This window comes from Pezoporus occidentalis, unplaced genomic scaffold, assembly GCF_034315485.1.
Source record: "Pezoporus occidentalis ecotype Australia unplaced genomic scaffold, CSIRO_AGI_Poc_V1 ctg133, whole genome shotgun sequence".
NCBI classification, from domain to species: domain Eukaryota; kingdom Metazoa; phylum Chordata; class Aves; order Psittaciformes; family Psittacidae; genus Pezoporus; species Pezoporus occidentalis.
Window position 1 is genome coordinate 70191 of NW_026913136.1, and position 23301 is coordinate 93491.

Below are 23301 nucleotides of genomic sequence, written 5' to 3' on the forward strand. Positions count from 1 at the left end.
ACAGAAGATTCAAGTGTTTTGTCCTACTGGCCATTGATGGGCGACACCCCCATACCTGATTATCAAAGAGGTCAGTTCCCCCTGAGAACCCATGTGGGATATCTGGATGGTGAAACTGCCCTCTGTTGGCATTGTACCCATGACCCTGGCAAAGTCCAATGCAGTATTGACCCAGGCCTGTATGCCTAGGAAGCCCTAGACAGGAGCAGGCAGACCTACCATATTAGTGCCTGAAAGATAATCCCTGACTTCTAACCCTAAAGGTTAGAAGCCTAGTTTTGTTTCTTTATAGAGCAGCACATGGAGATGTGGGTCACCCCAGTGCTTCTGCTGGTGACAGGAGTAGTGACCTGCATGAACTGCCAGGACCTGGTCGTCAGACATATCAAATGCTAGCTCGGTGAGGGACTCAAGGTGTAGTTTTACCTCTCTACATGTCCCCAGTGGAGACATGGAGAGGAGTTTTGATATTTTCAAGGAGGGTCAATGCCCCAGAAGTGGTATGACTGCACCCCACGAAGCCAGTGGGAAGTGTGGCAGGAAGCCTCAGCACTAAACAAATGCATGTGTGTCGAGTTTTGAATCTGTTGGTAGAAGGCTGTTGTGTTCACATTCCAAAGTTTGTATTATGATAAATCTTATTATGCACACAATGAGGTCTGTGTTGGTTATGATAGCAGCTAAATAATTGAGAAATGATGATCCATAGTAAGCATTAAGACTCACCAAGACTGTGCTTCCTTTTAAGTTTGGAAGCAAGAGGTGACTGTACCCCCACTACAAGGAAACCACTTGAATCCTGACTGTGATTGTGGGCTGGATTGTGTGGCAGCTACACCCACACTGACAAAGCCCTGACAAAAGCTTCACTGTGAAAGCTTCCCTCCACATGCAAAAGCCTGGGAAAACTCCCTGCACATGCAGCTTTTGTCCCACTCGTGTGGTGGTGGTCAGCAGGGACAGGGGCAAGGAAGTTGGGGTCCTGAGCCAGTGGTCACTACATGACCGTATCTGACCACAGATCAGACTTGACTAGGGTATAAAGGGAGTCCTGCCAGAGAGCCTTTTGGAGTTAGTCCTCCTCAGAGCAGCAGGCATGCAGTCAGGGACTCTCCCCTCGGGTTGGGATGCCATCCAGCGTAACTCCTCAAGGTTGACATCCCTCCATTTGTTCAATAATTGTGTTTTAGACCAGTGGCCATAACGTTTGAGAATCAGCGGCGTGGTGACGGATCCATGTGACGTCCCAAATCTGTAGCTGATGTGGGTGGAGTTTTGAGTTTCAGCAATAGATTTCATGTAGCCTCCATTTATTGGTTAGGTAACACTGACCTCTAACATGATGTTTGTTTTACACAGTTTGGAGGCATTGCTAACTAAAATTGGTTTTCTGTTCTTGTTTATCTTTCTCTTCCTTTCTTCCAAAACAGTTGTAAATAGGTTTTAGGAAGAATATCCACCTGTATTTGACACCTTTATAAAGCAGAATTTGACAAGCTTTATGAAAAGATATTCATGTGGCTGGTCACTGAAGCTATAATGTGGCTGCTAACATGTTAACAGCTAAGATGGAAGTGCTTCATAACAGCCTGTTTACAGGTTGAACTTACGGTCAAATACCTAGGGAACTGGAAAATCTGACCTTAGCTATATCAGCTGTCTGGAACAGGCCCAGCTGTGTTCCTTGCAGACCTGGGTTCTAGGGTTCAGTGCTGGTGACTTCACAAAGGGCTACCCAAGTGGCAGCAGTCAAGGCTTCCAATCCCTGGTCAGAAGAGGTTTGAAAGCAGAGCTCCAGAATTCTGGTTGCAGTGCCACCAGAGGCACCTGGGCTTCCTGCCCAAGGGAAGGAGCTAGTCAGCTGTGACGTGTAGTGCAGGCTGTACCAGTGTCTTGTGCTGTGTCCCTGCTTATGGAGGTTCCTAGATTGTCTTAATGACATAGTTGTTTTCAGGAGATGTTGCTGAGTAGTGGCAGGTTTTTCTTTCTTTCTTTGGATTTTTTTTTCTGCTACAGACCATGTCTCCTGAATCAGATGAGCCTTTACATGTAGTTCCACCCTTGAAGAAGTGCATCTGTCAGCTGTGCTCCTGTGGGTATGTAGTAGAGGCTGGGGGTGAAGGAGCTTGGGGTAGTGGTTACTTGATTAGCATGCTGTACTGCTTTTGAGGGCTGCACTGCTATTTACTGCTGTATGTTGCATATAAAAAATTATAAATGTATCTTTGAGCATTTTTAAAGCTTTAAAACAAAAAGTATTTTTTCCCCAATTCTGCCTGTCCAGCTAAGTGGTTCTTGGGTTGCTACTGCATGGAGAGTTCTGGATTAAGAAGTGACACCTAAGGATTTTGAGTTTCCTTTGAAGACCTGGCCTCAAATTCTAAGTGATATATGTAAAAGCAGAAATGATACACCTGTGTACTTTAGGGATCTTTACTGCTTGCAGATTTGGTACAACACTATGGCTTTTGTCTTATAAGTAGTAGCTCACCTTTCCACAGGTTGTGGCAGATACTTAGGAAGTTTTGGTTAGGCTTTTATTAGAAGGCCGTCGTAATTGTGCTGAACTTCAGGATAAAATCCTTCTCTTGTAAAGCAGTGATTTACTGCTTAGTGAGGAGGAACTGGGGAAGCAGCAGGGTATTGCCAGCAGCTACAAATACAACTTTGTATGTGTTTATGTGACTTCCTTAAACTAGGCATTTGCTGCAAGAAATACAGTATTCATATACTGTATATAAGTCATATACAGACTTATGATACGTATCCCGAAATACTATTCAGAAGTAATTGACCATTAAGCTTGGGAAATTGATTTTCTCATTAACTTCCTAATTAGCAGATTCTTCAGCTTCCTAAGTATAGGGAATTTTTGGGTTTCTGAAGTTAGGTGTGCTGGATTATCATTAGCTGAAGTACACAGCGCAAATACCTCACTTTCACCTCCAGGGGAGAATATGTCAAAATTTAGTGCAGCATATGGAGAAGTCAGAGTTTGTGTACTTTTGACACTCATCTGGTAAGGGTGAGCAAGGCTAAACCACATTTACAAACCGTTTTTTGGGGTATTTTTTTTTGTTTTGTTTTGTTTTTGTTTTTTAAGATCATACTAATGCTCTCCTTTTAGCAAAGCATATATGCATTGCTTACAAAGGTATGACAAAGGGCTTGGAATATCTTTCCCCGAGTGTAATATCAAATGGTAAAATGTTTGGTAGTAGCATGTCAAATAATGTGAAGCTATAACAAAACAGAGATTACTGTAACTTCTGAATGATAACGCATAACTGTTTGCAGTCTGTCTTGTATATGTTCTGAAGGCCAGGTTATACAGAGCCTTGGGCGACATGGGCTAGTGTGAGGCGGGGGGTGGGGGATTGGAGCAAGATGATCTTAAGGTCCTTTCCAACCCTAATCATTCTATGGTCCTATGATTCTATTTTTATTGAAAAGTAAAGCAAAAAAACCCATGTAGCTGGCAGTTACTAGTTCATTAAGCATTGAAAACTGTAAAAAGAGAAACTGAGAAATGGTCTCAGTTACAAGACTTAATGAATAGCAAGTACCTTCATACATCACATCTGATGGTGTTTCTGTGTGGCACTGGCTGACAGCAGTTTCTGGTACATTTAGACATAGGTGGAGTCATCCAAGAGGTGGATCTAATCCATAGCCATTCATTTATATACTTTTCCAGCAGCCTGACCATCACTTCCAGCTGCATGCATTTTAGTAGCTTGCACAGGAATACCAGTCTTGGAAACTTGGGTGCACTGATGGAGATGTTGTCATGTTGCTGAGTGATGTCATCTCCCAGAGCAAGGGGATCTTTACATTCTTCTCTTGTCAGTTTTTGTTTAAAAAGAGAGTTGGCCACTGGAGTGTAACTTTCCCTTTTTATTTATTTATTTTTTCATTAAAGTGGGCCTGTTTACATTGTGGCTTGTGCTGCTCATCTCCATCTTGATCTCCTGAAGTCCCTTTGTGAAGATGTTTGAAAAAGGTTTTTCCTATTGCTTTGTTGTATTTCTTGTTGTGAGGATTTCTCAGGGGTAAAATGAAGTAAAATGCTGTCATGTTTTAACCCCAGCTGGCAACTAAGCTCCATACAGCTGCTCATTCATCATTTCCCCCCCTTCCTGCACAGGGAGAAGAACTGGAAAAAGATAGAATCTGTGGGTTGAGAAAATGACAGTTTAATAATTGAAATAAAGTGAAATATAATGATAATAATGACAGGAAAAGAGAGTAAGGAATAAACCCAGGAAAGATAAGTGACGTACAATACAATTGCTCACCAGATGTTCTATCTCTGTTTCCTTCCGGCTTCTTGTGCCCCTCCTCACTATCAGAGCATGAAGGACTGAAAAGTCTTTGATCAGGACTTTTAAATGCTACTGAGCAACAACTAAAACCTCTATGTGTTACCAGCATTGTTCTCAGACTAAAATCAAAACACAGCACTGCACCAGCTACTAGGAAGAAAATTAACTGTATGCAAGCTGAAACCATGACACGGGAAGAGAACTGAAAGGTAAAAGTGAGAAAACTTGTAGATTGAGATAAGTGCAGTTTAATAATTGAAATAAAATAGTATTTTTTTTTTTAACTGAAAAGGAAGATAACAGAAATAAAACCCAGGAAAGACAGGTGATGGAGATGAGGACAATTGCTCACCATCAGCTGACCAATGCCCAGCTAGTCCCCAAGCAGCAGTCCTCTGATCAACCTTCTCCCTACTTTTATTGCTGAGCATGATGCAATATAGTGTGGGACCCTTTGGTCAGTTAGGGTCAGCTGTCCCGGATGTGTCACTTCCCAACTCTTCCTGCACTTTCAGCCTGCTCTCTGGTTGGTTGGTGTAAGGAGCAGAAAAGGCCTCAGGAATAACTAAAGCATCCTTGTGTTATCAACACTGCAGCACAAATCCAAAACATAGTCCATACCAGCTACTAAGAAGAAAATTAACTATATCCCAGCCAAAACCAGTACAAACACTTGGTGCTGGGTGGCTACACCTACAACTAGTTCTGGTGGGAGTTAATAAGATACTTTTGCCTCAGAACTGGTTTATGAGCTTGGAAAAGGTCTGTCAGAATGGATCTATCTTCAAAACACGGCTTCTGTGAAAGGAGTGCATCCCTTTGGAAAGCACTGAAACTTCAGCAACTTCGTTAGAAGAGTGGAAATATAACAGGCTGGAAATTTCAAACTGTGCAAGTCTCCTGATATGGGAAGTCCTACGCAGCACTTGTGGGATCACTTTTCAGCACTTTATCATTTTCACAAGGACATCTAGTCTAGAGTGATAGTTTTCATGCAGACCAAACACTCAAAAACTCAAGAAAAACTGAGCAAGAACTGAGTGGAATTCTTTCCATGGAGTTCTGTTTCTTTTATTAGTTTTAATGACATTCCGGCTTTAAGTTAAAACCAACTTTTAAAAAACTGTGTGGGATTTCTTCTAGCAGATACGAAAGATGCTTAAGGCTTCATCATTTCAGCTGTATTGGAAATAGTTTTTTGATGAACTAGCAAATGCATGTCTTGAAAAAGCTTTAGTAAAGGCCAGAGTTGGATTCAGTTCAAGTAAAACAGATCTTATAACCCTAACGTAAAATTTCCTTTATTCCTACAGAATAGACAAATTGATTTTAAAAGCAAATATATCAATGCAGAGACTATGCTGGAGACTGTGAATTCTTTGATTTCTGTTCTGGCAGTCCTCCTAATACTAACTGGCAATTTCCTACATATTACTTTCCCACATCACTACCTATTACCAGTTCAATCCTTTATTACGATGCATGAGTAAAGAGCAACAGAATTAAACCCCTGTTTATAGATATTACAGGTTTTGAGCACTGCAAGAACAGAGGTCCTATGTTTTTTTTCCAGGCAATTTTGTAACACTTCTTTTTCTGTTCTCTTTGCATGCATTATTCATAGAAAATGTGTGTGTGGGGGTTATATAAAATACATTCAGTTTGGAAAAGGCAGCGTTCAGACTGATCACATCTTCAAAGTGCGAGATTGTGGTATCTGGTTATTAGATGGCATTATTGCATACAGTGCTGGTGTAAGTTGATTTATCTTCACTGTCTATATGCTGTTGACTCCAACATTCAGTCTATATAATGTTGAAATTATTGTAGAGGGTAAGTAGGAATCAAAATCAAGATATAGAAGTATTTTCTAGATTTCTGTCGTATTGAACACAGCAAACTTTTAAAGTATACTTCACGTTAAGTAGTCAAAGGAGATACTTCAAAGACTCTAAGTAATAATTTTTCATGTTTCAAGGAACTTCAGTTTGTCAAGAGCTAGTTATGGTTGGATTAAAAGGGCTAAAGGATTGCAAGTTGCTGACATCTTTCTTCAGGATATTCTAAGCATCAAAACTAATACCACAATGTACTTGAAATAATTTTCTCATCTGTATTATTTAGCCTTGACATTAGTTTGGATATGTTACAGTGAAGAATCTGCAGTTTTTCATTGTGAATATGGGAATAAGTGACTTGGGTGTGTAAGTCCTGTATCTCCCCTTGGAATTACCGTGTGCTGGTTTCTCATGTTCCAGGACTTGCCACTCTGTGAGGAGCATTTCCCAACTTCATACATTTAGTGCAAAGAACAGGCAAGAGTCAAGACTAACTGGTAGGAGAAGTTAGTGGAGTGATGTCTGTTTAAGCTTTCGCAATTCTGGCTTGTTTAAAGTAACTTTGGTTTGCCTGTTTTGTATTGAATTCTGCCTTTCCTGACTTTATGTGTGTTTTGCTTCTCATATTTACAGTGCATTCAAATAGGTGGCTTCTAAAGTATAATTTAGGATTGCTGCTTTATTGGTGTATTTTTCTAAGTAAAATAACAGCTACTACTTAATGCTGAAGCACCTTTTTTCTTATGACAGTCACTATCCAGTGGAAGGGATTTGTGAAAACGATCCTTTCTCCCTATGAGAGCACTAACCTATTTGTTTCTCTCTATGTAATATTACTGCACAAGCAATTTCACGTTTCCTTACTGTGAAATAAAAGGCCAAGATAACGTCAGCGAGCAAATACTGGTTGTTTTGTGGTTGTTTTATATCCTGAACTTTTTACCAGAAGATGGCAGCAGGCTTATGTTAGTCGCAAGTGTTTCCACTGTTTACTGTTAGATAAATGTGGAGATACTGTGCTAAATACTTTGAACCAAATTGTTTACCACAGTTCAAAGTGAGAATCTGGGCGTTGCAAGGCATTGCATGTCAAGCAGTTTTGTGGCTTTCTAGGTCTGGCTGGCTGCTGGCCTGCAAATCCTCTGCTAGTTCTGGCCATTGTTCAGTGGTGTGTTTTCATTTGACGCTCTTTCAAGAGCATTTATTTTGGAAGAAAAATCAAAGCAAGTAGAGCTGTTGTTTAAATGAATTTGCATTTGTTGCATATTGCTTTTCAGTTCAGGAAAATATTTCATTCTTTTCCTAGAATTAGTTTTCCTGGCAATAAAATTCAGTTAAATGTAAATGTGTTTTCTGTCACAGACAGCAAAAGTGGAGAAGGGGCTGGAACTGATACTGGATGATGCAGAAAAACATCTTGTTTTCAGTGAAAAGCCTATGTAAATATTCATTAAAAATGTGGAGCTCAGCAGCTCTTGCAGATGTTCTGTGGTATCTCTAATGAAAAAGAAGCTGTGTTAGTCAGAGGAACAAAGATGTTTTTACCCTGTAGCTGTAAATTAATATTCACCATAGTAAATGGTGAATGTTAACAAGCACAAAAAGTTAGATACATTTATGATTTGTCAATTTTCAGTGCATTCAAATATTGCAGAATAACTTCACCATTGACATAAAACTGCTTCTGAAGAATGTTAAGAGAGGAAAATGCAGGTGATTTTCTTAGCTGAGGATTAAACTACCACATCCAGCCAATGTGATCCATTGCAAAAGGATCTTAATGCCAAACCTTTGGATTTCCCTATGTGCCTGAGTTCCTTTAAGGTATTTTAATATGGACAGACACATAGAGCAGGTTAATTGGCCTAAGGTCACTTTGGCTTTCCCAAACCCAGTTGTCAGCTAACAGAGACAAACTACAGACTGAGCCCAAGATGCCACAGTCTAAATATTATCTGCTGTTCCCACTTGCTCCCACTTGCTGATTCCTAATCCACATCCATAACAGTGACGTGCCTGTGCTGTTTTTAATGATCTGTTTACAGCAAAACATGCTAACAGTTCCAAAACAAACAAACAAAAGTAATAGATGGAAATTCTTTGAAACTGTGGCTCTCAATGGAGCTCTTTACTTGTGAAAAATTTGATGTTTGATTTTGTAAGCTAAACTGATCCTAACTCCACATCAACAACAGGGCTAGAATAATCTCCTACAGGAAATGGTAATTAGTGTTTCCTTGCTTTTGAATGCTTCATTTTGCACCTTTGGTTCCATTAATTGAAGTAAGATCAAAGTATTATTTGTAGTGCTTAATAGGAATATTACATCAGGAAACTTTATGCCTTTCCAGGTGTATTTATGAAAAAAATAATCACAATGTCATTATCAAAATAGTTCTTTCAGTATGCAACCTGTCAGAAGTTAATTCATTCTTGACATTCAGTTAGCTTAAGATTTGCACTTGCATTCAGAAGACACAAGTGGTGGGCTTTCAAGTTTGTCTGGTAACCAGCTTTGCACAAAACAAAAGCCAGGAATGAAAGATGTCAAATTTCAAATATTCACATGAATTTTCATCATAAATCTTATGCACGCTACTTAGCATAAAAGACTGAGCAGAGATGAACTTTCAATCTGTTATATTTGGTTTTCAAAGGGACTGAGTATCTCTGGCAAGGGAGCTATCGTTAGATCGTGTACCTGCAAGTTAATGCAGTAGTGTAATGGGGCTTTAACATGCCAAATACACAGTGTGTATTTTGCCAGGTTTTTCTACAACTAGTACAGCTTGCCTAGTTATATAACTAAATTGATCACTAAAAGCAAAATCCAGATTTCAAAGTGGCCGTTCTTCCTAGCAGTTCAACAACCCTTCTTCACTCATGCTTCTGCCTTCCCACTTAAGTCCTGCCTATCCTTTTACCTGTGATGGCATTTTGTAATTCCCTCTAATCTTCTGATATCCCTCTACCCCGTCTGTCCTCTTGTCTAAGGCCAGATGGTGCCTTTATTTTCTTTGAAGGTAGTTTCTCCCCAACCTCCCTCTAAGCCCATACTTACTTCTGTTTTCAGTCTCCTCTTTGGTGCCTCCGGCTACCAGCATCTTTCTCTCATCTCTTTATACATCTGAGAGCATCTGCTCTCAGCTTGTTGATTTTTTTCCCTCCACACACCTGACTCCTGCAGAGACTTTTCTGATGGGAAACCTTCAGGAACTGTGTTTTCAAGGTTAATGAACAAGGTGTAGCTTCTGACATCCTAACTGGCTGTCAGATGGGCTGGAGGAGGTCCTTACTGTGCTCACAAATTATTTATGTGCCCACAGCTTGCTTCTTCAAAAAATAAAAATCAGAGAGAAAAGCACCATCATGTTTCCTACTGTTTAGTGTCTCTCCAAAAAAGCTGATGGTGTTCTTTTTTATAACTCTGGAAATATGGAAGCCCACCTATCAACATTGAAAAATGACTTCCTGTCCATTTTTCCATGGACAGCTTTCAAGAATTTCAGGATTTCTGACATCCTCCTTGTGACTGGAATTCTTTTTTACAGAGAACAGTTCAACAGGAAACTGTTTTTCCTGATGCATTACTTACTCCATTTGACTTTTTTACCCCATCAAAAGTTTTTTGTAGCTTAAGAACTTCCTTCCTGCCAAAGCAAGGTGACTGTCTCTTTTAACAGCCAAAATTTGTCTGCAATTCTCCAAGCTAACCATACTCCTAGAGTAGCTTGTGATGTTTCCATGCTGCTTATATTCTCAGGCTGTATTGCCATGTTGCTAACTAGACTTTCCCCACAGCATTTCAGGTTGCAAATGTAATACAAAAGTAGAAGGAGCAGAAAACTGCCTTTCCTTTTGTATTGGGAGTGACAAACTTAATGTAGGAGTGAGGGGGTTGCTTGTAAATACTCCCTCCCCCCCTTTTCCTTCTTGGCTTGCATTATGCAGTGTATTAGAAATGACATAGATCACAGCAAGAAGATGTTGGAGACCTTGCAGAGTTTTATCAGCACTCATACTTCCTGAAAGCTGGAGCAGTTGGTGAAAACGTGCTTTTGGAAATTGTTTTGCAGAAGCCTTCATTTTTGCTAAGACACCAGGTTTAGGTCATGTTAAAAGAACACAAGACTTATTTCCCTCTCAAGTACTCCTGTTATACACCATATACACCATATACACTCCTGTTATATGTTTAAATCTACGGCCTGCAGAGGAACAGCTCATTTCTGCAGGGCTTCTCTTCAGCCTCTTGTCCCCCAGTTTATGTGTATTATGAGGATTACCCATTCTAGGTGCAGAATCCTGCACTTGCTCTTGTTAAATTTCATACAGCTGGTGATTGACCACCTCTCTAGTCTATCCAGATCTCTCTTTAAAGCCTCTCTATCCTCAAGGGAGTGCACAGCTCCTCTAGTTTTGGGTCATTGGCAAACTTACTTAATGTGCATTTAACTCCTGTGTCTAGATCATTTATAAAAACATTAAAGAGCACATACAGCCTGATGTGACCCCATTTACTTTAACTCTTTAAGCACAACCTGCCAACCAATTGCTCATCCAATGTATTATGGACTTGGTGTATACCATTTATCTCTCCCCAAAAGAGCTGATTGCATTCTTATTTTATAACTCTGGAAATACGGAAGCCCAGTCAACAGTGAAAAATTACTGGCTGTCCATTTTACTCGAGCCCTCTGGGCCCTTCTTATCTTCTTGTACTAGTTTGGAAAATGATTCATTATATGAAGTGTGCTCTTCAGTGTAAACTGGAGGTTATCTATAAATTTAGGTAATCAGACATCTGCTGATCCTAGGTTGCTCAACATGTAATATAATGGAAGCCCTTTTAAATGAGTAATTTGTATCTGGACTAGATGTAGCACTGGAAAACATACATCCAGGAGGGAACACTCCAACTCTGGCAGGAATGATGTATGAGGCATAAAACTGGAGCCCTTCTCCTATCACTGTAATTCCTGTGGGGTGGTTCCTGAAGTCTTTAATCAGCAGCCTTTGCATTGACTCTAGTGGGTTTGACTCAAACCAGAAAGGTACATAAACTGTAATGTCTCTGGAAAGAAACCTGAGGGTGGAATCCCAAACCTCTCTTTGACACAATGAGCCTTGCCCACCCTGCTCTGGCCTGGTCCCAGTGTGAGGAGAAGGAAGTCACCAATGATAGATGATCTGTGGTTCCAGTCAGAAGGGAGCTTCCTCAGAAAATCAGTTTGTTTTCACTGTCCTTGTTTTGGTGCATGTTATGGAGGGGTCTTGCAGTAGCCATACTACATTGCTTTCAGAAAGAGAAATGGACAGAGCAGTGCTGCCCAAGCATGACTGAATAGAGACTCCCAGACTGTCACCCTTTAGCTCACTTACGTACACAAGTAAGCTCAATATGTGAGCAAAGTAGGATAGTAAATTTATGAGAAATGGGACAAAAAGGACAGTAGCGTTTCTACTCCAGCACAATATGGCACCCTTGGCTGTATCTTTAATTAAGTTGCTTTTTATTTCATCTAGGTGAACTTGCTTTCTTAGGCTGTTTTTGTTGGCTTCCTGCACTTTTTTGACTGCAGGCCGTTATAGTAGACAGAAACAGCTGTTTGTGCAGGTTATGCTTTTGCACTTAAAATACTTAAGGCTGCAGCACTCATTGCAGTACCTATTCGTCCACTATTTTGTAGTTGCAGTCTGCAGCTGATTTACGCAGTAAGGTATTACTAATCAGCTACCTGCAAGTCACTAACTCGTGTACTGTTTTTTTAACCCTTGCAGATGTCACCGTTGTCCACACCTGCCCTCCAGGCTCTATGACAAGACTGAGAAGCCATGTGTGCTGTCAGAGTACAAGGAGCAATACCCCCTTCATCCCATCACTGCTCCTGAAGGCTCATTTAAGCCAAAGGCAGTGTACAAGGTGGCAGACATACGCATGGAAGGCACCTCAACTACAAAGTACGAAAAATAGTCTAAGACAGTGACTTAGATAATGTGTGTGAGAGGGATGAGTAATAGAGAAAAGAAAAATCACTGGTTTTCATAAGAGGAGGCTGTAAAGATCAATGTTATGGTTGTACAAACCCTCATGAGGGCTCTCTGAAGGAGGGATGAAGATCTATCTGAGGACAGTTTTGTATGGAGGCAAGCAGGTGTTTTTCTTGCACTTCTTGAGACTGAGAAGCAATATGATCAGAGGATACATGGGCCATAGAAGCATAGTCATGGTCTTGGCTTTTGCTGATTTTCTGTTTTGGTCTGTGAAACCAGCAGAAATGTTATCTGGGAAAGTATGGATGATCTCTGAAGACTGTTTTTCTTTCATTGTGTTTTTTCATGGCACTTTGTACACTTGTTAACATGCATGACTCGTTTCCAAGGAAATGTGAATATGGTAGAGCGTGATGGTTGGAAGGGGTATGAGTGTTTTCCTCAAGGCAGTCATTGTGGATTGATGAGCTGTTTCTGTTTCTCAGCTGTGTTGTTGCTCAGTGTTGGGGTTTAGCAGAAATCCTCACACTTGTGCTGTGCCAATTTCCCTTATGGAAGTAACTTCTGAGGCTCTTCCTTGCTGCTGGCAGAGTGATGTGCCAAGAACTTATCCACAGAAGGATCTCATAAAAAATAGGAATCTGATCCATTAATATGACTCCAAGAGCTTCTCTTTCTCAAACAACAGCTGCTGCCTGATCTAGATGTTTACTTCCCTTGTCATCACATCCACAGTCATGAGCAATATCACTCCTGCTTTTGCTGAACCGAATTAGAGACCTAGGAAATGCCAATGACTATTAGTAAAGTCTTAACAGCTAACACCATCCATTTCTCCTCATAGAATTATAGAATCATTTAGGTTGGAATAAAACCTTTTAAGATCATTGAGTCCAACTGTTAACCTGACACTGCCAAGTCCACCACTAAACTACATCCCTCAGTGCCACCTCTACAAGTCTTTTAAATACCTCCAGGCATGTTCACTCAACCACTTCCCTGGGCAGCCTATTCTGGTGACTGACGATGCTCCCAGTGATGAAATTTTTCCTAATGTCCAATCTAAACCTCCCCTGGTGCAACTTGAGGCCATCTCCTCTTGTCCTATCACTTGTTACTTGGGAAAAGAGACAAGCATCCGCCTTGCTACAGTCTCCTTTCAGGTAGTTGCAGGGAGTGATAAGTTCTCCCCTCAGCCTCCTTTTCTCCAGACTAAACCCCCTCAGTTCTCTCAGCCATTCCTCATCAGACTTGTGCTCCAGACCCTTTACCAGCTTTGTTGGCTTTCTCTGGACCTGCTTCAGCACCTCAATGTCTCTCCTGCAGTGAGGGGCCCAGAACTGAATGCAGGATTGAGGTGCCACCTCACCAGTGCTCAGTACAGGGGGATGATCACTGCCCTGGCACTGCTGGCCGCACTGTTTCTGATGTAGGCCAGGATGCCACTGGCCTTCTTGGCTGCCTGGGCACAAGCTGGCTCATGTTCAGCTGTCAGTCAGCATCCCCAGGTCCTTTTCCTTTGAGCACCTTTCCAGCCACTCTTCCCCAAGCTTGTAGCGCTGTGTGGGGTTGTTGTGACCCAAATGCAGGACCCAGCACTTTGCCTTGTTGAGCCATTGGCCACAGCCCATTGATCCAGCCTGCCCAGATCCCTCTGCAGAGCCTTCCTACCCTCCAGCAGATCAACACTCCCAGCCAACTTGGTGTCGTTCACCAGTTCACTGAAGGTGCACTCAATCCCTTCATCTAGATCATTGATATAGATATTAATCAGAACTGCCCCCAATACTGAGCCCTGGGGAAGACCTGTTGTGACTGGCTGCCAGATGGGTATAATTCCATCCATAACCATTTTTTGGGCTCAGCCATACAGACAGTTTTGTACCCAGCAACAGTACACGCGTCCAGGCCATGAGCAGCCAATTTCCCCAGGAGAATGCTATGGGAAATGGTGTCAAAGGCTTTGCTGAAGTTGGTAGATGACATCCAAGATTGAAAGTGGCTTGGTGAGCACTTCTCAAGCTCCCTCATTACCCATTCTGACATGGAAGCTCTCCATTCCTTCTGCCTCTGCCTTTTTAAGAGTTGTCAATTTAAACATGGCTGATAAATTCTGAAATGCCCCATTTACTCACATTTGAGATGCTTCTGCCTATGGGGATCTTTCAGCAATCACCAAAAGGATCAGAGAGTTTCAAAGAGCAGACTTCGCTTCTGTATATGCCTTCCATTTCCAGGGTAAGCCAAAGGAGCTAGACATCTTTGTATCTGCTTATAATTCAATCCTGGTGTCACCAGTGTCCCTTAAAACAGGTGATGAGGGCAGTGGCCATGTAGGGTCTGTCAAGGAGCCCTTGGAAACTTCCTGTTCTGTCAGCAAAACTCTCCTTGCTCAGACAAACAATAACTGTTACTCCTGGAGTTCAGTAGAACTTCTAAAAAGCAGACTAATGAGAAAGTGCAGAAACTACTTACACATGCTTCTTCAGAGCATGCACTCTACCAAGTGTAAAAATTGCCTACCCTTGTTAGAGGAGAAAACCTGAACAGTTAGCCATCCTATTACAGGTTTTGGTGTCCTCTGGGTAATGATCATAAGGATATGCACCAAGAGTGAAAGTACTAAGGCCTAGAAGTGTCACCACCTATTACAAGGCTGCTAAATGCTCTGGTTCTGTGTGGCTAAACTCAAGGAGAATGAATTGATGGAGTGTGTGAATATAACTGCAGGAACTGTGAGGCCAGCAGACACTGAGTTGTCACCAGTCATTTCTAATAACACTTCACTGAGTGTTATGTGTTACACTACGACAGCAGGCACCCTTGGTAAAGTCTAGGAGTTGCAGGCAGTACAGGTTTTCGTGTCATCTTGGATGCACATTGCCACTGATTTATCAGCAGATTAATCTCTCTTCTGTGATTTCCACTGTAGGGTCTGCTGCTTCACAACAGTCAGTGTGGGAAAAGCTGCTCCCACTGCCAGAAGGCTCTTGGTCACGCAGTGAAGAATTGAACACCTGTGATCTGTTACTTGCCTCTAGTACAGCCTTGGCTGTTTCAAACACAGGATTGTGCAGTGCACTGTGAATGGCTTGGGAAAGACCCTCTCTGTTACTGGGCACTCCTGCTACTAAGGATGCAATATGCCTTGTATTCTTGCCTTTTCTTGGCCCCTCTTAAAAAGTACATTGGCTTTAAATTGCTGACAAAAGTATGCCAAGGGGCTGCAACAAGTGTGACATCTACATAAATACCTCTTGATACTCATGGAATATTTTTTACTTCTGTATTTCTGTTTTCACACCTATACCTAATACTTTGCAATGTGAATTCTATTCTGCTCCACACAGACTTTTGAGAACTTTGTTTATTTGCTAAAATACATAACTAATACAGTATTTTCAGAGGCTCAGGCTTTTGCCCACCCAGCATCACTCCAGACGTGAAGTGCAATATTAATATTAGAATAGCTCCTTTACTGATGATCTCTCCTGGCCAGCTGCTAGTGGTGTAAATAGATCAGTGGAAAAGTACTCTGACATTAGAGATTGAATTCACTGGTGCCAGGCAGTATACTCTCTGCCCTATACCAGAGGCTGTGGGCAGTAAAATAGATTCAAGTTAGTGAATGTTGGGTGCTACCTGAGAAAAAGCTGGCTTTCTGACCATGCTGTTGTTTCTTTCCTTAACTGATGTTTTGCTGTAAAACTGTTTTGCTGTTACCTATCCATCCTGGGCTGAACCACTGTACACAGAGTATCTGTAAAGGGTATTGTTGCCTCTCTCATAAGTTTCCCCTACATACTAGATAGCCTTCTATAATTATTGAGCTTTTAAAAGGAGTAATGACTTCTGGTGTCATGCCACTGTAGAACATAGATAGCTTTGTATAAGGCCATTAACCTCAGTGGATGGAAAGAAGGGGAATCTGGGTTGCCTGAGGTTGTCCAGAGCTGCCCCTGTTCGTTTCTCAGAGTCCAGGCTTCCAACTGTGAAAGGATTATGTGTTTCATTAACTGCTTGATTCCTGTCCCAGCTTTCTTAGGCTGTGGAGATAAGAGGCAGTATTAATTTATTTGTGGGTTCAGAAATAGAAATGGTTTGGTTTTTTCTTTTCTTGAAGATGAAGGACATAATAAAATTATTCTTCACAGGAGAGATTACATAGCCAAGGAAGTGTTGCCACGGAAACTTGTATCACCTCAAAAGCATGTCAAGAGTGATGAGACTATGGATTGCACCACCACTTATAAACAGGATTATCACTCCTACCTTACCTCTCGACTACCTCCATGCCTCCCCTCTGAGACAAAACACATCCCCAATGTCAAGATGAATACAAGAACCACTTATGAAGGTATGGGCCTTTGCAGCTTCTTTCAGGACTTCACCATGGCTTCATTTCTGAAAAGGACAGATTAAAACACTATGTGGTTGTTACTTCTTCTGTCTATGTACGCCAACAGGCTGGTCAGGAACCTCACAGACACAAATTGCTGGAAATACAAGCCTGTATTAATGGTAGCATTGGGATCTTTCTGAGTTCACATCCTTTGTATGTCTGACATGTGTGCAGGCATCCTACGTAGAAGGAGGGCCATATGAACTCCTGCAAGTGGGTCCAGCAGCATCATCTTTAGGATATAGTGAACATTCTCTGCAGGGCTGGTCCAGAGTGTTAGTGGATCAGCCACAGGTCATGAAGTATGGGACCGTTTTTGTGTATGCTACAGTGTTAATCTGTGAATGTGCAAAACATGTATATGGCAACTATAGACACACAGAAGTTCCACACAATTGTCCAAAGCACTCAAGCTCTGCTCCTGTTAAAATGTGTTAACAGTGCATCCAACCATGCCATTGTTTCTTAGTATCAGTGACTTGGTGTAGTGGGTTTGCGTTTGTGAGGGCTTTGTTCCTTCCTCTCCAAAGGCAGGAATTCTCTTCTGCGTGCACTGGGAGAAGATTTTCAGTTACCCTGTTACACTAGCAACTGTGCTAGTATTGGTAGTGAGTCCTAAGTAGAAAATCAGAGGACTTTGCATCTCCTCTGCGCACCTTCCCACTACCTAACATTGCTAGGCAGATAGCATTTGTGTATCTCTTAAAATAATTTAAAATGGTCATATTTTATTTTATTTTTATTATGCCATGCAAATATAAAAGCTTATGATTGGTGCTGGCATTGAGATTTGTGCCAGTGGTCAGAAACACTGTTTTTTTTTCTTAAAACTCAAAATGGCACAGGGATTAAAGAAATAAAAGGTGTGTGAATCCAGTGTTAAGATTGGGCCAGCTGAAATGACTGAAAGTCAGACTTTAGTGCTGCTGCATGTTTGCAACAGCATAAACTAGAATGTTTATATTAAGCACATAGGAAATACTGTGCCTTTGGAATTACTTGAGTCATGAGGACTGTGACCCACAAGTGTAAAATACCCATGTTTACACAATTTTGAACACTTTGTTTTGCGTAGGCAGTGTTGCCAGATGGTATTCATTGGAATAGCTTCAGTGAAGCCAACAAAAAAAAGCTGCTTTGCTCAAGCAGAGGATCTTTCCTTATGTGTTTAGATATCCTTGACTTCTTTGTATCTGAACCAGATGTATGTCTTTCTCTTTTATCAGTGTTTAGGTCAGCACCTTAGATATTACTGCAGAACTCTAATAAAATGTATCACAGCCACATTTGGTTATAATTTGCAGTATTTTTCACAAAACTGCAAATGGAAATCTTTGTCCAAACCCTCTCAAAGATCAAATTGCATACTGAAAGAATTCCCCTTTAGAGGCCCTGGTTCACAAAAAATACAAGTTTTCATAGTTCTGTTCTCTATTAGGTTATACTGATTACTGCTCAAGCATGAAATTTTGAAACAAGCTTTTCAACTAATTATTGTAACTCAAATATATAAACAGCATATAAACCAGTGCTGCATTGGTACTAAAGTACCTTTCCTACTGTATTGTCACACTCCTTCCTGCTAAACACACCATACCTCAAATGACACTGTAGGTTTAAGATAATGCTATTACATATCGCAATTAATGTCAGAAGACTTTGCAACTTAAGGTTTCAAAATTCTCATCTCCTCCAAGCTGCACACATAGCTGTTTCCATCCATCTGCAGGTACGTAGTCTGATTTTAGTTTTGTTTTGCTTGGTTATAAAAAGATGTGCCTAACCTCCAATAATATATGGTTCATATCCTCCATTCCTTCTTGTACCCCCTAATGTTTTCAAGATTATGTTACATGGGAAACTATTAATATCTATGGAGAAGAACTGGAATGACAATAAATTTATAACTTGTTTTTAAGGAATAGTAGCACTGCTGGCTTACAGTAGGTAAAATAAATTCATAATGCCTGTGAGGTCTCCAAATGTGTGGAGCTAGTAAATTTTTAAAATTGAAGACAGATGGACTTGTCGTATTTTGAATATTTTGCAAAAGCTGTGGTTACATCCAAAATGCACAGACTATTTTCCAGTGAAGATGATGGGAGAATGTAAAAAGTTTTTTGGTTACTCTTGGTTGGCATCTGAAATGTCAGCTCTCTGAACAAGCCTTTGCTTAGGGATGGGCTGAATCTTACTAGCTTCTCTGTTTTAACGCTTTATTAATACATCCTCTGTAATGACACATGTCCATTTATGCTTGTGGTTCACCCTGCTGGGCCACAGGAGAAAGATGTGTCCTAGGCATGGGCACAAGGTCAGTGTCCCACCAATGTGGTGGTGCCTGGGGCATTTACACACCTCTGCACTAGCAGGGCATGCAGCCTGGTCTTCAGTGGCACCGACAGTGGCAGATGAATGTCTATGCCAGTGCACACAGGCAGACCCATGTTGTCAGCTGACAATGCTAATTAGTAGCATGAGGGCAGCTCTGTACCCAAGTGCCAGGGCACTCTCTGGGAGCAACATGACATCTGTGGCTGCTGCTTTCTCTCTTGTGCCGGCACAGGCAACTTGATTTGAACCAGAAGGACTTTAAATGGACACCTAATTGGTGCAAAAAGTTACATTTTTTTTGTTACCTTCACAATGTAATGAGCACATCCTTTGTGTAACTGTGTTTGTGCAGTACAGTAATCACTGCCATTCTAAAGGAATAACTCTGTTTGGATTGGGGAGTTCAAATATCCTGATACCTAACTGCATCATTTACTCTCTAGTACTTTGAAATCTAGACTTCCTTACTGTGCAGAGTCAGCTGGAAGCTTATTTGCCTCATGACTCTCAATGTGGTTTGAAAGAAGGGAAAATTGAAAAAGAGAAAAAAAGTAATACTTGGGTTAGCTCCAAGACTATCTCATTTCAACTTCCTACTAGTAACCATAATGCTCTCTAGGGGAAGTTGCACAAGGTTACTAGGAAGGGGAAAATCAATGGTTGTGTGGCTGCAGCTCTGGTCAGTGTTAGGCAGATTTGCAATGAATTTTTAGTGTGACTCAGTGCAAATCTTTTAAAGTCTCAGTGCCTTATTTTTTCCCTGTGTCCTGCCAAGGAATGAAGACATGAATATTTCTAAAATGCTGCCTAAAAGTTTTTCTTTGTCATGAATTTGGATAGCAAGTATGGACCATCTATGCAGTATGATTCACTGCTTTAGATCAGCATAGGCTTGGTCTGCAAATTCCAGCACACTTTTTCAAATAAGGAAGAATTGGAGACAGAGTTACAAGCTCCTTCTTGGTTCTTGCTTGTACTGACAGCAGGAGTACCACAGAGGGAAAAGCCAAGAGCTGAGGAAATGTCGCAGAGCACAGCTTGCTGACACTAACATGAGCTGCACAAACCTGAATTCAGCAAACAGTAGGCAGCATCACATCTATATAGCTGAGGAACAGGTCATCTCAAATGAGAAGGTACAAAGAGGAAGGGTAGCTCTGCAACTTGGCCTTTAAAGTGCCCTAGACATACTGTGGGTGACACCTGAACAACCTTCTGCAGACATAGGCATACTTTGCCTGTGTTCTGAGCTAGCCACAATATAACTACATGGTACTCCACGTTCATGATTTCTAGTTAACTGGGCATGAGGACAGTGCCCACTCTGTCACTTGCAGCCTTTGCAAGACAAGAGAATGTAATTTAATCTTCCCACACTGTTTTTCACCATCTCTATAGGTATGAGTGGTACACGAATATTTTAATTTTCTGTGTAGATGCTAAGCTTTCCAGGGGTTAGCACACTAGTCTGTAAGGTGTTCTGTAGCAGCTCTTTTAATAGAATGTTTCATTACAACATTAACAAGTATTTATTACAGTAGAAAATGTAATAATCAAAACATAATATGGTATAAGCCTAAACTTAGAGCATTTAGATATGATTCCTCTTACAATTCCTGTATTTCAGATGACTATGTGCTATGGAATGAACAAAAGACAGACCTGATCAGACCAGACAACAGATTTCGCCCATCGGAATTAAAATTTGACCACAGAACCATTTTCCAGGATGACTATCTCTACAGGGGGCCGGTTGCCACTCGAAACTTCAAGCCTCCAAATCAAATCCAGAAAACCAAGGCTCCTGAGTATATAACTAATTATAGAGTGAATTATGTGCCACATCCTCCTGAAAAGCATTACGTCCATAAGAAAGAGAAATACAAGGCCAATGAGATCCCATTTGATGGCCTTACTACCCACAAAGTTTCTTACAAGTGGATGGCTGGTCAGCCAGCAAAACTTGCAAAACCATGCCAGTCAAAGTATCTCAATAATATTCCATTTTCCTCTACAACTGAGTTTCAGGAAAAATACCAAGCTTGGCCACGGGCTTCCATATTCACCAAGAAACCTGTTGTATATCTTCCTCCTCTTGAGAAAATGGACCTTCAGACCACTACTAAGATACATTACAAGCACCCAAATGGCAAGCCAACCAAGACGTGTCAACCTGTGGCCCAGATACCTAAAAGTACTGGGTCATTCAATAGCTCTTCTACAATGAAAGAAGACTATAAGCCTTGGCTGTGCAAGAGGCTAAAACCTATCATTCATGCTCCAGAGCTGACTTTCTCAGCAAAGCCCATGGATTGCTTGACTACTTTTCAGACCCATTATGTGCCTCATCTGCCCACAGTTACAAAGAGCTATAAACCTCCCTGGTCAGGCCCAAAGGATCAAACTCCACTACAAGCTAAAACAATCTACACTACCAGCTACACACCCAAAGACTTTGTTAGATGCTTGGCCTCTTACAAACACCCACCTGGGTACATCTTTGAGGGAACTAATGCTGATGGTCACAGTCTCTATCTACCTGCTTCCAAGAGTCGAGTGCTTGCAGGATTGACACAGAAGGAAGAAGAGAGTGGACATCATCTTGGAAATGGATTCAAAGAGCAAGACCCCAGTGAGCTACGAATGAAAGCTTGATTTTCTTTGTAACCTTCTTTCAAATCAATCTCTGATTTTATATTTGGAGTGCTTTTAAAATACACTTGATTTGCAGACATTGACTTTTTCTGGATCATTTGTACAAATGGAAAAGAAAGCGACATCAATCCTTGTTTCTCTAGATTTTCTCTTTTTTTTTTGTTTTCCCCAGATAACTCTTGCTCTTTATTTGAGACAGATATCCTCCTCCTAAGACACAAAAAGAGAGATCTTGCAGGTTTCTTTTTCTTTTTCCCCTAAGTTATACCTAAATGTACAAAAGTCTTATTAAAAACAATATATGATAACACTAAGGAACAGTATAAGTTCACCTGAATGACTAAAGGTGTGATTCCACAGAAATTAAAGCTGACTAAAGCTTGGGCTGCTTGAACTTGATGATCTTAAGGTCCTTTCCAACCCCAAGTATTCTATGATAATTAGCAGTTGTTCAGAAACCTGTTAGCTGCTCTGCAGTGATCTTTCCTGTTTTGTGGGGCAATAATGAGTGAGTAAAAAGACTACCTGCCTTTGGGCAAACTTCCAGTGTTTGGAGCAACCCGGAGGAGCTGATGAACCTTGCACTTAGGATGCAGCACAAGACAACACTTCTCACCTTATGAACAAATGGGTGGAATGAGGGGAATCAGCTGTAATCAACCTCCTATTTCATTCATTGGTGCTTTCTAAGACTGGATAATGGCATGAATACCTAAACACTGGCATAAGTACAAAGAATACTACTGAAAAATGTTTAAAAATCCAAAATGCAAGGATGAAAGCCAAGGGCTTTGTCCTTGGCAGGATTGAAAAAGACTTCCAGGGGATGCAAAAAAGAGAAAGGAGGATTGTGCTAAGCGATAATAGGGAAAACTGTCATTGCCAGAGCAGGTTACTACAGTGGTATCAATTACTGTAATCACTGCCAATACATGTCAGGGATAGTTCCCTGTATGTACACTGCGGAGCCTGTTTGGAGGGATAGCTTCATCATGAGTCCCTGAAAACACCAAGCTCACCGGTGCTACTGATCTCCAGAGCAAAACACAATCTATTAGGCAAGTCTTAAGCACGAAAGCTGAGTTAAGGAAACACATCAAACTAAATTTTAGAAGGGTAGCAGCTTCCTGGGAGGTCCTGAATGTCTGCTCAGCCATCAAGGACTGTGGGTCCCGTCTGGGAAAAATCTAAGCAAAAATACTTTACTCTCCAGGCCTTAGCAGGAAATAAAGTAAACCAACTCTCAAATAAATGGTTATACAGAATAATGGGGAGATAACTATTCAGTTCAGTTTTGACTCATGTGACACCCGCCTTACAACCAACCACCTGTGCCTGCAAAGACAGCAAACCCCATTGCCTCACATCTGCAGGAGACAGTTCCTCCATCTGGACAAAATTTGCAGTTGGCAGTAGGTGAGAGGTCAAAGCAATCGGTAAGTCATATACTTATGGTCTAGCAATTTGAACAGGCAGCAAATTTGTGAAAAGTTTAGAAACTTTTCTAGCACAAACTCTAAAAAGGGCTTCACCCAGTGCTATAGATTGCTAGAAAGAGCAAATTGTCAGCACCTCAAGTGTTTCAGGGCTATGAAGAAAGTGTTGAAAGATAAGTGGGATGCCTCAGCAAGGACTGAGGATGTTCATATTACAGAAGGAAGGAATATTGATCCTGGGCATAGTACTCCAGAGACAGGAGGCAGCTGAACTTTACATATGAAAAAACAATTCCTTTCTTTGCAAGGCATAAGAA

General features: G+C 41.1%; 1 protein-coding gene across 1 annotated transcript; it reads left to right on the plus strand.

Annotated features, from left to right (window-relative positions):
* The first annotated feature begins 1216 nt into the window (after window positions 1–1216).
* SAXO1 (stabilizer of axonemal microtubules 1) lies at window positions 1217–21631 on the plus strand. The gene is made up of 5 exons (XM_062608984.1): window positions 1217–1918; window positions 2017–2096; window positions 11945–12124; window positions 16312–16514; window positions 20521–21631. The coding sequence occupies exons 1-5, from the start codon at window positions 1913–1915 to the stop codon at window positions 21546–21548; spliced, it is 1497 nt and encodes a 498-aa protein (XP_062464968.1). The 5' UTR covers window positions 1217–1912; the 3' UTR covers window positions 21549–21631.
* Window positions 21632–23301: the final 1670 nt, after the last annotated feature.

Bases quoted from the DNA above. Each gene is read 5' to 3' on its own strand.
- SAXO1 (XM_062608984.1), top strand. The intron at 12,125-16,311 runs GTACGAAAAATA...TATTCTTCACAG, and splicing joins GAAGGCACCTCAACTACAAA to GAGAGATTACATAGCCAAGG. The intron at 16,515-20,520 runs GTATGGGCCTTT...CCTGTATTTCAG, and splicing joins TACAAGAACCACTTATGAAG to ATGACTATGTGCTATGGAAT.